The sequence below is a fragment of the Lolium perenne genome, chromosome 7 (genome assembly GCF_019359855.2).
Source record: "Lolium perenne isolate Kyuss_39 chromosome 7, Kyuss_2.0, whole genome shotgun sequence".
Lineage (NCBI taxonomy): Eukaryota > Viridiplantae > Streptophyta > Magnoliopsida > Poales > Poaceae > Lolium > Lolium perenne.
This window is the reverse complement of record NC_067250.2, coordinates 144,263,717-144,276,329: the sequence shown is the minus strand read 5'-3', so window position 1 is coordinate 144,276,329 and position 12,613 is coordinate 144,263,717. Positions and strand designations below refer to the sequence as shown.

Sequence of the window (12,613 nt, the reverse complement as noted above, 5' to 3'; positions counted from 1 at the left end):
GCCTCGACCGGTGTCATAGTGGAGAAGGGGGAGCCCCTTTGTGGAGCTCTCTCGAGGAAGAAGGTGAGGCCTTCCTTCGTGGTGTGGCCGCCTAGCCTCTTGTGTGAGGCTAGCACCTCCTCAACGTAGATGTACTCTCTTTTGTGAGAGGAACTGCGGGAAACAAACCTCGCCTCGTCTCCGCGCCATCCGGTTATCCCGCTCCTTACTCTTACTATCTTGCGTGTTCCTTTGCTTGTTGCACTTGTCCTAGGATCATTGTAGGAACACCAACACCATTAAAGGATTCACCTTTACCTTCCACACCGCTAAAATTGAAAAAGACTAAAACTTGACGTAGCGTCCATTCACCCTCCCCCCTCTTGTTCGCTACGATCCATTCAATAGCTTTATACTCTACAGCATAACACTCTAATTTGTAGCTACTGTGTTGTAAATATATAGTTTGCAACTTAGTTATAATGTAGTTGTTTCTTTGGTAGATTTATGCTTCTAGGTGGCCATATGATGTGATAGAAATTGGGCTTGAGTAGTAATGGTTTGCTGAACATGACAATGAGGAGGGAATGCAAGTGTTGGAGTTAGGGTGGCATCGATCGGGATGAGAGGGAAGAGAGTTGGAAGATGAAAAACATGATGAGGAACATGTACATAGTGGCTGGTGTAATAGTCTTTTTTGTACTAATGAATAACAAGTGTGGTCAGATGTTAATATATCCGGGATGCCAAACTGAGTATATGAATACATTAAATGACATTTTAAAAATATATTATGAGAAATTTAATAGTTTCTAAGTAATTTTTAGGGAATTTTATAATTATTTATTGATTGTAATATGTATTTGTTGAGACGCGCGTGCACGTGCATACTTACTAGTGTAGCAAATGTTTCGCATGTAGCAAATGTTTTGCATGTAGCAATTTTTCTTTGTATGTAATACCGATTTGCAATACTTTTCCCAAGAAGTGTAAAAACTTGTGATGTAAGAAAAAAAATGTAGCACTTTAAATATGCCCACGTAGCAAAAAAAATTAATGTGTAGAAAATCCCTATTTATTTGGAGCAAAATCTACAACTATGTTGTAGTCTCCAATAAAAGAACAACACACCAAACATTTTTTCCTAACTCATCCTACATTACGAGAACACGCATGTAACATTGCATCAGTCTCTTTGTAACATACACACATAAATCATTTTAGGACTTTGCCCTTAAGACACATGCAACAAATTATAGCGGCATATATAGCATTGACAAAAATCCCCAAAACTTGACCTTCTCCGATGACCATGGAGGCACTGTCATGGCCTATTCAAGCTCGTCGGCCACCAATCCACCACGGAATGTCAAGCGAAGACAAACTGAACAAGCCCAAACAATCCACTCGCTTCTACTAAGTCTAGTGGCGTGGCCAACTCCGGCATGGCATCCTACAAGGAAATAAGAGCATCGGATAGCCGCGGGCTAGCGACGCGGGTAGGAGAAGTGGGAGCCACCAAAGGAGAGGCTCATGGTCGTCCCTAGAAGGCCCGGCTACGCCAAACGTGCTTACATGATCCCATTGACGTCTTCCAAGGCGGTGCTGACAGCATGCATGGGAGAGCACATGGGGGAAGCGGTGGCGGCAAGCCGGTGGAGGTATCAACATTTTGTTTTTGAGCATGTTTCCATTGTTGCCCCAGCATTTTCTTTGTTTGGAAATCTTGTATTGGTGTGGTTGCCATATTAATATGCCGGGCTATAGCCTTGATTCAAGGAACCGGTGGAGACCTTAGCCAGTGAGCATAGTAGGGTGTGGGGAAGAAGCGGTAGCGGGCAGAGCTCGCGAGGGAGGAGGAGTGGCACACTATGCGACATTCCCTACATTTCCTTATGGTTTACATCTTTTGCGAGACATTTGTTCTACTACCTCTATCCATAAAAGAATGATCCCTCCAGAGGTTTCCCTCCGGGGACCTGAAGCTGAATTGTGTCCCCCGGGAGCCTGAAGCTGAGACTCGTGTGTTGTATTGTTTGCACACCAACGAATCCACCAGTGTACACCCTTCCATAATTCATGGGTATTGCCGTGGTACCCTACGTCTACATCCGTATGTAAAAAAAAGATGAGACATTTAATTTTAGCATGGAGTATTGGGAAAAATGGTGTGGCTATTTTTCATCCGACTAAAAACTAATTTCTTTCTTAGTAAGATGATGTCATCAAATCTCAATTGCAACTCATGCTGCAAGTTATGACTAGCACGAATCACAAAATAAACCTAATGGTATAACATTTTTCTTATTTGCATCCCCATTTGCAGCTGGAAAAAATCTGAGTTGTTACAACTCAAAAAACTTAGTTGCAACCCAACTTACAACTTGTACTAATCACAATGCAATCAAAACGGTGTAAAACTTACTGAGCATAAACTTATAATTCTCAAATAGCAAATCTTTTACCAAAAAGAGTACTGGGAGTAGAAAATACGCGTACAACAGCTAGGGAGTACTCCAAAAATCCACACGGGAACCGCGAGAAACGGGGACGACCTTCCCAAAAGAAAGCAACGACAACGAGCCAATTGCATCCGTCTCTCACCCTCTTCCTCCCCTTCCTTCCATCCACATCTCCCCCCCCCCTCGCGCCCGGCTGCTGACGCCGGCTCCGCTGACCGTCTCCCCCTCCACCCGCGCCCAGGCGCAGAGCGCGCGCGGCGGCCCGCGCGATCCGTTCGGTGGGGTTCCCCTCCGCCCACCTGCGCCATGTCGGCGAGGGCCTTCGGGGTCCTGCTCTTCCTCCCCCTCCTCGCCGCCGCCGCCAGCGAGGGGGCCTGCCCGAAGCCGCCCGCCGCCGCCGCCATCCTGCCCCGGGCGTCGGGCTCGTGCCCCACGGCCGACTCGCCGGGGCTCTGGGTCCACCACGTGGGCGTCGTCGAGGTCAGCGCGACCTGTGGTTCCGCCGCTTAAAATTTCATCGCTGTTGCATACTTTTCGTAAATAAATTGATGACGTCGTGCTTCCTTTTTTCTTTCTAATAATTTTATCCTATCGTGCTGCTCATAAACTGTATTATCAAATCTACGCTGCCATGTCCACGATTCAATTTGATTGCATCGCTAAGTTGAATTTGAATTCCAACTTTGTAAGTATGCCAATATGAGGTGGGTGAAAACACGGGGGAATGCTTGAAGGGTTCCATGGCTTGCTGACACAATTTGGAGTCTGCAACATAAAACTTAGGACTGCCCCATAGCTCGCGTCGGCAAATTTGCGCGACCAAATCGAGAGTTGCCAGGTTGCAGGCGATGTCAGAGGCATCCGAAAATCACGCCATCCGTTCCCAGGAAACCATGGTTGGGATTGCGTCGCCCTGCCACGTGACGGCGGACACATCCCCGCGTTATAAGTTTCGAAAACTCAAGCGTTTAGGGCCTGTCATTTACCTGAAAATTAAGTTGTTAATTTTGGATGCGCTCTAAGCATGTCTTTGTATGGTTCTCTTTTGGCATGATGGTGTACTCCCTGATTTTGTTGGCACGATGGTGTACTCCCTGATTTTGTTGGCATGCTGCATTTTTATGGCATTCTTGTTTGATTCAGCTTTAAATTATGTTGAGGGTATGTTTGAACAAGTTGGCTGTCACCGATTGTGCAGTGGCAATTCTTTTGTTACGCAAGAGTGCCAACCTACCCTTTTGTTTACACTAATTCTGTCAAAGCTCGTGCTGGATTATGTGCTCTGCCAGTTGTCCCTGTTTTTTTTTTTTTTGGAGTCACTTGTCCCTGATTCGTTAATCTATAACTGGCACTGATTTTAGTACCCCCTCTGATTCATATTACTTGACATTAGTATAGATGTACCTAGAACTAAAATATGTCTAGATACATCTATATTACAGGCAACTAATATGGATCGGAGGGAGTATGGAAATGATTTGCTTAATCTTTGTGTTGGCCACCTTTGGTACTTTACTTTCAGTTCCTTATGCTATACACAAGAGCTGGTTGGCCACGGAAGCATTTTTCCTTTAGGGACACAATTCCTCAACATTAACATGCCTAATAGCTAGGAAGTGTTTGTATGCGCCACATAACTGAGGTACTGTTTATGCATGACATAGAAGTTGTTGTTTAAAACACATATCATTAAGCTATTGGAATTTTTTTATGCCTTCATAATATTTTATATCCTTTTTCATGGAGGAGGCCATGTTGCTTTTAATGATGTGCACCATTAACTAGGTGAATTATCACTTTCCATGTCTACTCCTCCCCTCACTTGCGCTCTCCACTATGACAACTTCAACCTTCGTCTCCATCATACTGCAACTCCCCCTCCTGTTTGTCACACTCGCCAGTCACCCCTGGTGAGTGATGGTGAATCCCTGTCACCTCCAGCTAGGCTCTTCTGCTGTAATTAGGCTTGAGCATGTGCATTCAGGCTCCATGCCAGGTTGATTTTTTGATTGGTTCTCTCTTATCTTCCATGGTGGCTCTCTTCTTCTCTGATCTCATTGACCGGCTGTGCACATTCTACAAGCTCAAGATGAAGGTTCTGCCATCGAAGAAAGCGAGCACCTAGATACTGATCCCACCTGATATCCTCCTTTCTGGTTGAATAACACTCAATTAAGTAGAGGCTAAAGGTCCTGACCAGAGAGAAGAATGTGGATGTGGATCCACATGCTTGCCGCAGCTCCAGGTCATGTTTTAGAATGGTCCAGGGGCCTTTGTGATAACACTTCCATAAGGCCTCTTAGTAGTCGGATGGATGTACTTCCTTCGTTCCAAAAAAAGCTTCTCCACCTTTTCCAGATACGGATGCACCTATAGCAAAAATATGTCTATATACATCGGTATCTACACAATTGAGAAGCTTTTTTTAGAACGGTACTAAACTTTATTAAGAATATATCTGCAAAGTTAGGGCAAATGAATCAAAAGTTTGAGCCATTATAGCTCAATTATCTTCCTACCTATAAAAAGTTGAAGCATCCATTATGTACCAGTAACATGTACGTAAATCCAAGATGCTCCTCCCTCATTAACTGGTAGATCTAGATTTATGTGCACAATCTGATTGGCTGAACTGACTGGGCAACTGATGAAGTGTTTCCGACCTGTACATTTCTTCAATGTTAGTGGATTACTCTAGATTTACTGCTTCATGCTCTATATTTCATATTCCAGGGAGATGATGGCGTTCTGCAGAGGGCAGTGACTCTTGTGCTGCAGAACAGGGAAGATTTTGTTGCTATTCTTTTTCATGCTTCGTGGTGCCCTTTCTCGAAGATCTTCAGGACTGATTTTCAAAAGCTATCATCCTTTTTTCCTAAAATTGCTCACTTTTCTTTTGAAGAATCACGTATTAAACCAAGGTGAGTATTTAGTCGAAAAACTAACATATTGGTTTGCTTTTATTATTTTTTGCCATATGATTCACTTGACTTTGTTAATTACAGAATGTTATCAAGATATGGAGTCCGTGCCTTTCCTACACTTTTCCTTGTGAACTCTACAGTGCGTGTACGGTATCATGGATCTCGGACCATGAGTTCTCTTGTTATGTTCTACAACGATGTTACAGGTATGATTCCATGATTTTCCAAGTTTGTGAAACCGACCAAGCATCTCTTTTATTGTCTTGAACGTGATTCGCAAATGTGCAATGTTTTGACCTTCCACATGTATATTTCTCTTCACATTTCGCATGATGCTTCTGCAACTATGGTGACATTGATTTGCTTTGAAATTCGCTGTGCTAAAGACAAGGTTCAAGAAAGCGTTAAGCGTAATTGGTGCGGTGGCCTTCCGCTTAGCGCTTCAGCGTGCATAAGCGGCGCTTTTTTCCTCTTTTTTCCACTTTTCTCCGCTTAAGCGCTTATGCAATCGATGTGGATGGCCTCCGCAATGCGCTTCAGCATGCATAAGCGACGTTTTTTTCCGCTTTCCTGAACCTTGGCTAAATACCAAAAGTATAATTGTATGTCTTACTATAAACATGAAATGCTGTTCACTTTCCAATTTGAGCTCCTGCTAGTGTTCTTTCATCTTTCTATGTTTCAAGCATTTCACATGCTTTCGTTTTCTAAAAACTATGTAGGTATAAATCCTGTATCAGTGGATGCAATATCCCTGAAGGGAATGCAAGACACGGTACATATAGTTGAAAATGAGAGTGAGAGTGAGAATGAGAAAAATACAGAGCTGGAGGATTCTCTGTTCTTATGGGCAAGATCACCTGACAGATTACTTCATGAGGATACATGTCTGGCATTTGCTAGCGCTTTTGTGATCTTGCGGTTATTCTTTTTCCTGCTTCCCAAGCTCAATGCATGTGTGAAGCAAGCCTGGAGGATGCGATTTCATGAACTGAAGAGGTTATTTCCTAGCTTATCTTGAGGAAACCAATGTGGAACGGAAATTTTAACTGACTAGGCAAGGCATCATACACAGAAGGGAGTGGTACAGGCAGCAAACTGAAATCATTTTGGGTTGGATTCCTGTTTTCTGCTCAAGGGTAATCCAAATTGATTGCCAAAACAGATAATTTGCAGCTCAGTGTATCACTGGATGTAATGTGTATTTCCACTCTTTGTTATCGCTGCATTTGTTGTTCAGGGAGTAAAATTTACAGCGGCCTGCCTGCAGCTTACTGGGGTGATGTCAGATGAGTTGTGGAGTAACAGTATTTTGCGTTTCATCTGAGATAATGTACAGGCTTAAGAGATGAGATGATTCTGTTTGCTAATGCTGATATTCCTGTAAAGCTAGCGTCAACCACCTCCTTCGAAACTTACAATGGAGTGTAAGATTGTAATTTGCTGACCTATTATTTTAGCTTGAGGATAGGTAGGGCGCAGGATTAGGTTTTGTGATCTGATAAAGCCAATACATCCCATGGAAGCTACTTGTATTTTTTCTTTTTGGATGGCTGATTGCTCTAGTACGGTTTACTGGATTATCAATGGAAATGTTGGCTAATCTTTGGATGGCTGATTGTTCTAGTATATCCCCTCATTTACACCAATTTTAATGTGAAATGTGAAATTAAATCTCATGTGCCTCAAATTTGTTGAAACCTAGAATTGAGGTGTATATTTTTTTTTTTGAACAAGATATATTACTTTTTGTAAGTAATGGTGATTTCGAACTGAAGGACTACATGAGGATTGAGTATGCGCTTGGCTTTTTTTTCGAGGTGATTCGATAGAAGAGAGTGGCCCAGATTATGAGGAAATCCGTGTCCAAAAAGCATACAAACTATACATTACTCCGTATTTGGTTTGGTTTATAAAGAAAACCGAGACAAAAACCACGCAAGCAAGCTGACAGGTTGTCCACGCAACGAAGCCACCGAACGCCACAAAAACAGAACTCCCGCACACAAGCCAAAACGTTGCACAGCCCAACTGTTGTGTAGCGATCGCTACCCAGTCGACCACCCACGGACCTTGAACGACTTGCCAAATCCGGAGCCGCCGCCTGACGTAGCTGTCAGGATGATCTTCGCATAGCACGGAGATGAACTAGTCGGGTTGACAACCTCGCCGCCTGCTCAACACCATAGGAGCATCTCCACCGGTAGCCCCTAAATAGGCGTCAGCAGGGGCGCCGGCATCTCCGTTTGGAGGCGCCGGTACAACATCCTCCATTTGGGGGAGCTGCTCCCACATCGGCGCCCCCAAACAGACGGCTCCGATATATTTTGAAAATCAAATTCAAATGTTGAAAACGATATTCATACGAAGTTCGAACGAAATTATACAAATTTAACACTAATTCAAACTAAAAAACTAAAAAAAAAACATCTAGCGGTGAAAGGAGTTGAAGGCGCTGAAGTCCAGGTCGTCGCCGTTGGACGACGGGAAGGACCAGCTGTCGGCGTCGTCGCCCTCCTCCTCGCCGGACTTCTCCTCCTTTGGCGCAGACAGCTCCGATGGTCCGGCCAGGTCGACGTAGTTGGTGACGTGGTCCCTAGCGGACCACACCGCCGCCTGCCGCGGGTCGATCGCGATATGCCGGTAGTCCTCGTCGACGGAGCTGCCGACAATGTACTGCAGGGCGGGGAACTCCTCCTCGTCGCCATCGCCACGGAGGGCCGCCTGCGCCTCGGCCTCCTTCTCCCACCATTTCTTCTTCGCCGGCGGAAGTGGTGGCGAGGTGTCCTCCTCCTTGACTCGGGAGCGGCGGCCCGACCTCGTCGTCGGATGAACCGGAGCAGAGGACGCGCGCTGCATCGCGTCGTCGCGGATGACGATGCCTCCGGAAGGAGGCGCGGCCGAGCGCGTGCGCCTGACGGCGGACAATCCGGTGCGGGAGGTTCCGGACACCGCGGTTCGTCCCGGTGACCTCAGCGGCGCGCGCGTCGGTGCCATGGTCGCCGCCTGCGGGGAGTAGACCGGCTCCCGTTGCCCACGGTGGCGTGGACGGTAGCCGTACTCGCGGAGCATGGCGTCGACGTCGCGGCCGTGCCACCAGGCACGGCGGCCGATGTTGTTGAAGCGGCCGCCAGAGGGATTGTCCATCCGCGCGTCCTCTTCGGCGCGCTCGCGGCCGAAGCGCTCTTCTCAGTCCGGGCTGCCGAGGGCATTCTCCGGGAGTCTCCTATGCTCCGGCGTCATCGAGGCCCGCCGTTCCCTGACGAGGGCCATCATCTGTGGTCCTCGCGGCGGCGGCAGCGGCGGCACGGCGAAGCCGCCGTTGGAGACGTGCTAGCCGTGCGGCAACTTGAACGGTACTGGCACGGGATCCGGTGCAAGTACAGCACATCGGCCTCTTCGAACGACAGCTGTGTCGAGCGTGGCATGCCGCCGCCACCGCTGCCGTCGGCCTGGTCGTTGTGCGCCATCCCGTTCGCGCGCGGGTGGGTGGGGGTTCCTGGCGGAGGTTGAGGACGGCGTCGGCTAGGGATGGACGGCGGGGAAAAAAGAGGAGTGCGCGCCGGTGTGGTTTTGAGGAAGGCGGCGGACGCGCATTGAAGGCGCGTGGGTAAGGTAGGTGGACGCCGCGTGGACAGTCGCCGCCCTCGCCGTTTTGGTTTCCATGCGGGAGACCATTAACGCCGATGAGCAACCTCCCCGCGTTGTTTCCGATGCGAACCGCCACGTCCCCTCGATGACAAGGCGCCCCCACCCGCGAAAACCGTCGTTCTGCGAGGCGCCGACGCGCCCAATTCATGCCCTTGGCGAAGGGGCCGACACGGGGTTGCCGACGATTCTATTGGGCTCCAAAATTGGCCGGTGCCGTTTGGGGCGCGCCGGTGCGAGCCCATTTTCGACCCCGGCCCCCAAATTGCTATTGGGGCCACTATCGGGGGCGCCGGTGGAGATGCTCTAATGCCACCCAAAAACCAGCTGAGCCACAAGCCTTCCTCATAGGACCGATACTACATAGGAGACCGAGGCCACCGATACCCTCAACGGCTCAACCACATAGGCATGTGCCCTACCGCGAAGGCCAAGAGCTCGAAGGCGGCACCTCCAACAAGGTAGTGATGCTTCTGTTACCGCTACCCGCCCCGGATGGAGCTTAGGTTTTCACCCGGAATCTGAAACCACTCGTGTTGGTCGGGATCGAAACTCCACAACAACGCCAAAAGGAAGGAAAACGACGCCCAAAGGCACCGCCTTCGACCACCAAGCTTTGCCTAGACTTCGACCGGATTGCAAAGCTCATGGAGCGCCAAGAAGGCCGCCTGGCCATGTCGTCGACCACCGAGCTCCACCGCAAGGCGCATCCACTTCTGCACCTCACACCGTGATGAAATCCCATGCCACGCCGGGCACAAGCTGCAACTACTGCTTCGGGGCGGCCACCCCAGCATCCTTGCACGCTACTGGAGCACGCCGGCTGGAGGAAAAGCAACCCCAATCAGCAACCACTACCCCTGCACCTCCACCTTGCGTAGGGCCTCCTCGCTCCCGCCCCAACATTCTTGGCCCTCGACCAGGTTGAAGGAGGAGAGGAGTAGAACTATCGACCTTCCCCCACAACCTCCGCACCCGCAATGCCAGGGCCACACCGCGCCGGCGACGACACTCCTCCACCGCGGTTGCAGCCGCACCATCACCACACCCAGGGCCTCCTCGCCACGCGCACCGAGCCGGCTTGTGCAACCCAGATCCGACCTGACTGTGTGCCGCCACGTGTAGCCGCAACGCCCGCCCTACTCCAGCAGCACCGCTTCGCGCCCGAAGCTTCGTTGCCGACCTACGCCATATGCAGAGCTCCCACTCGCGGGAGAAGAGGAATTGCCCCACCACCACCTTCCTCGAGGACTTGCCCGGCTTTGCTGATGGCCCCTCTGGCGGTGGCACTGCGTGGGAAAGCTCCTTCAGATGGTGGCAGCTATCCCCTCCCCCCTCCCCCCCCCCCCCCACCCCATGTAGACAGAGGTGGGTGATGTTTTAGACACGCTATTTTAAAATTTCTTGCGCTTGGCTTAGGGTTGGGTAAGTTTTGTAGAAAATGCAAACATATACTCCCTCCTTGGAAACGTAAGATGTTTTAGGTGTTTATAAAGTATACTAGATACAAACTAAAGTAAGTGAACCTACATACCAGAAATAGACTAGATACATACTAAAGTGGATGAATCAAAGAAAGTGCTTCACCATCTTACATTTTTAAACGGGAGAGTATATGGATACATACGGACAATATTTACTATGTGTGCTTGTTTTTTGGGGCTTGATTTCAAGTTATCTGTGTTCAAGTATTTTTTTTTTTTTTTTTTTTTTTGAACAGCGGAGCGCCCCAGAAGGGGCTAGAACCTTGCATTAATATAACAGAGGGAGTACAAAGTAATTACAAGGAATCCCATCAAATACAGAAATTACATATGGATCCCTAGCATTTGTAAGAAAGACCTTGCTAAAAGATGATACAAAGCAATCTAGTCCATCTTCTTTCCCCCTGCGGAGCAGGAAGTTCAGATCGCTGCAGCCATGATTGAAGACGGGGACAAAACCACTTGCCTCCAACCCAGCAAATCCATCAACGCCTGAACTCGAACAGGGCCTCCCGATGGAGGTTAGATAAACGCCGGCAAGTGGAGCCAGCAGGAGAAAGGCCATCTTGGCCAAAGATTTCTGCGCCTCATCTACTGACACAGAGAATATGCTCCAATATAATCTGGTTCTTGAGCTCCAAGGCCTCCCTAGCTTAACAGCAACCCTACCTACTTCATCCCCAAACACCACCATGACGTCGGAGGGAGAGAAGAAAGGTAGAGGCAGCTGAAAAACCAGAGTAGCAGAGGCACGACAGCACCACGCCGAATAAACCAACTCACCTTCAAACCCAAAGAACCTGCCACTGTCTTGGGGAGGTAAGCATAGATGATAGCGATGTTGACGAACCAGAAAATTCCGCTTATTGAAGAAGGCCTCCTCAGATCTGCAACAAACCACCAGCTTCCACCTCGAAGGCACAGTGGTGCGCAACATCGACGAACGCCCGGCGTTGCGGAGAAACACCAGAGCGATGAGCCTCCAAAAGGGAGGGAAGACGGCCTTATTTGGGGAGATGCCGCGTTCCATCCACCTCACAAGCCTCCACTCCCGCCACCAGAGCAGAATCGCAAGGAAAATAGAACAGAGGATGCTCAAGATCTGGCCGATGAGATCTTGATACCTACTCCCATACTCCACAAAGGGTAAATCTACACTAAAACAGATCCTATTACTAATTCCGGCGCTTCCCCATCGCCAACTCCAGCCATCAACGCCAGCAGGAGCGGCTTTGGATCGGCCCGGTGAGATGGAGGAGACGACCAGGCGAGAAGTTTCGGGGGAGAGCGAGAGGGGTGGGGAAAAGTGCTGAGGCGCTGATTATCTATGTTGTATTTTCCTGTGTTCAAGTATTAAATGCATTATGTATGTATATGTGGATCACTTTTTTTAAATGCACAATTAGTCGAACAAAGAATAGTACTCCCTCCATCCATAAATAAGCGAGTCAGGTTTGTCTAGATACGGTTGTATCTAGCCGCATTTTAAGTGTGTAGATACATTTGTATCTAGAAAAAGGTCAAGTCACTTATTTTTGGTCAAAGGGAGTGGCTTGAATAATTATGGACTTAGCGCACGAATTGTGGTGTTTGGTTGCAGTCACACTTTGCTAAGCCAAAGTTTAGCGGTTTTATGCTTGACAACCACGCAATGAAGTTAGGGACACAAGTAATTTGCTTTTGCTTTTTTTTAGCTTGCTTAAAGAGGACGAGAAGAAGAACGGTGAGTGGTTCTTCGGGAGTTCGATATAAACTCGGAGTCACCCTTGTGAGAAAAAGGCGCTTGCTACATCACTCTACACTTGGATTCTCAATGAGTTGACACACATGTAGTTTGGTGTCATCACCTGCCCCCCTAGAAACAGCCACCGTAGCCACCGTCGGCACCTCCGCCATCTCCCACCGTGGCTTTGCCGGAACTTCCGTTAGTATCGACGGTTCCATCGATGGCCACCACCCACAAGGTGTTCAAAGGATTGTTACGATGAGGAAGCCAATGCCACTGCCGAGTGTGGCAACAACAACTCCTCATGTTGACCAACCTTCTCTCCTTTCGACAACACTTACTCGTCGTCCCTCGGCGTGGCGGTTCTAGGGTTCGAAAGGCGCCAAACAA

General features: G+C 48.5%; 1 protein-coding gene across 1 annotated transcript; it reads left to right on the top strand.

Moving 5' to 3' along the window:
• Positions 1-2,586: 2,586 nt before the first annotated feature.
• Positions 2,587-6,994, top strand: LOC127318720 (5'-adenylylsulfate reductase-like 4). The gene is made up of 4 exons (XM_051349197.2): positions 2,587-2,921; positions 5,175-5,362; positions 5,447-5,571; positions 6,088-6,994. The coding sequence occupies exons 1-4, from the start codon at positions 2,748-2,750 to the stop codon at positions 6,384-6,386; spliced, it is 786 nt and encodes a 261-aa protein (XP_051205157.1). The 5' UTR covers positions 2,587-2,747; the 3' UTR covers positions 6,387-6,994.
• The last annotated feature ends 5,619 nt before the right edge of the window (positions 6,995-12,613 follow it).

Excerpts from the sequence above, each read along its gene's own strand:
- LOC127318720 (XM_051349197.2), top strand. The coding sequence starts at position 2,748 with ATGTCGGCGAGGGCCTTCGGGGTCCTGCTCTTCCTCCCCCTCCTCGCC. Across the intron at positions 5,363-5,446 it reads GAATCACGTATTAAACCAAG|AATGTTATCAAGATATGGAG; the intron begins GTGAGTATTTAG and ends TGTTAATTACAG. Across the intron at positions 5,572-6,087 it reads GTTCTACAACGATGTTACAG|GTATAAATCCTGTATCAGTG; the intron begins GTATGATTCCAT and ends AAAACTATGTAG.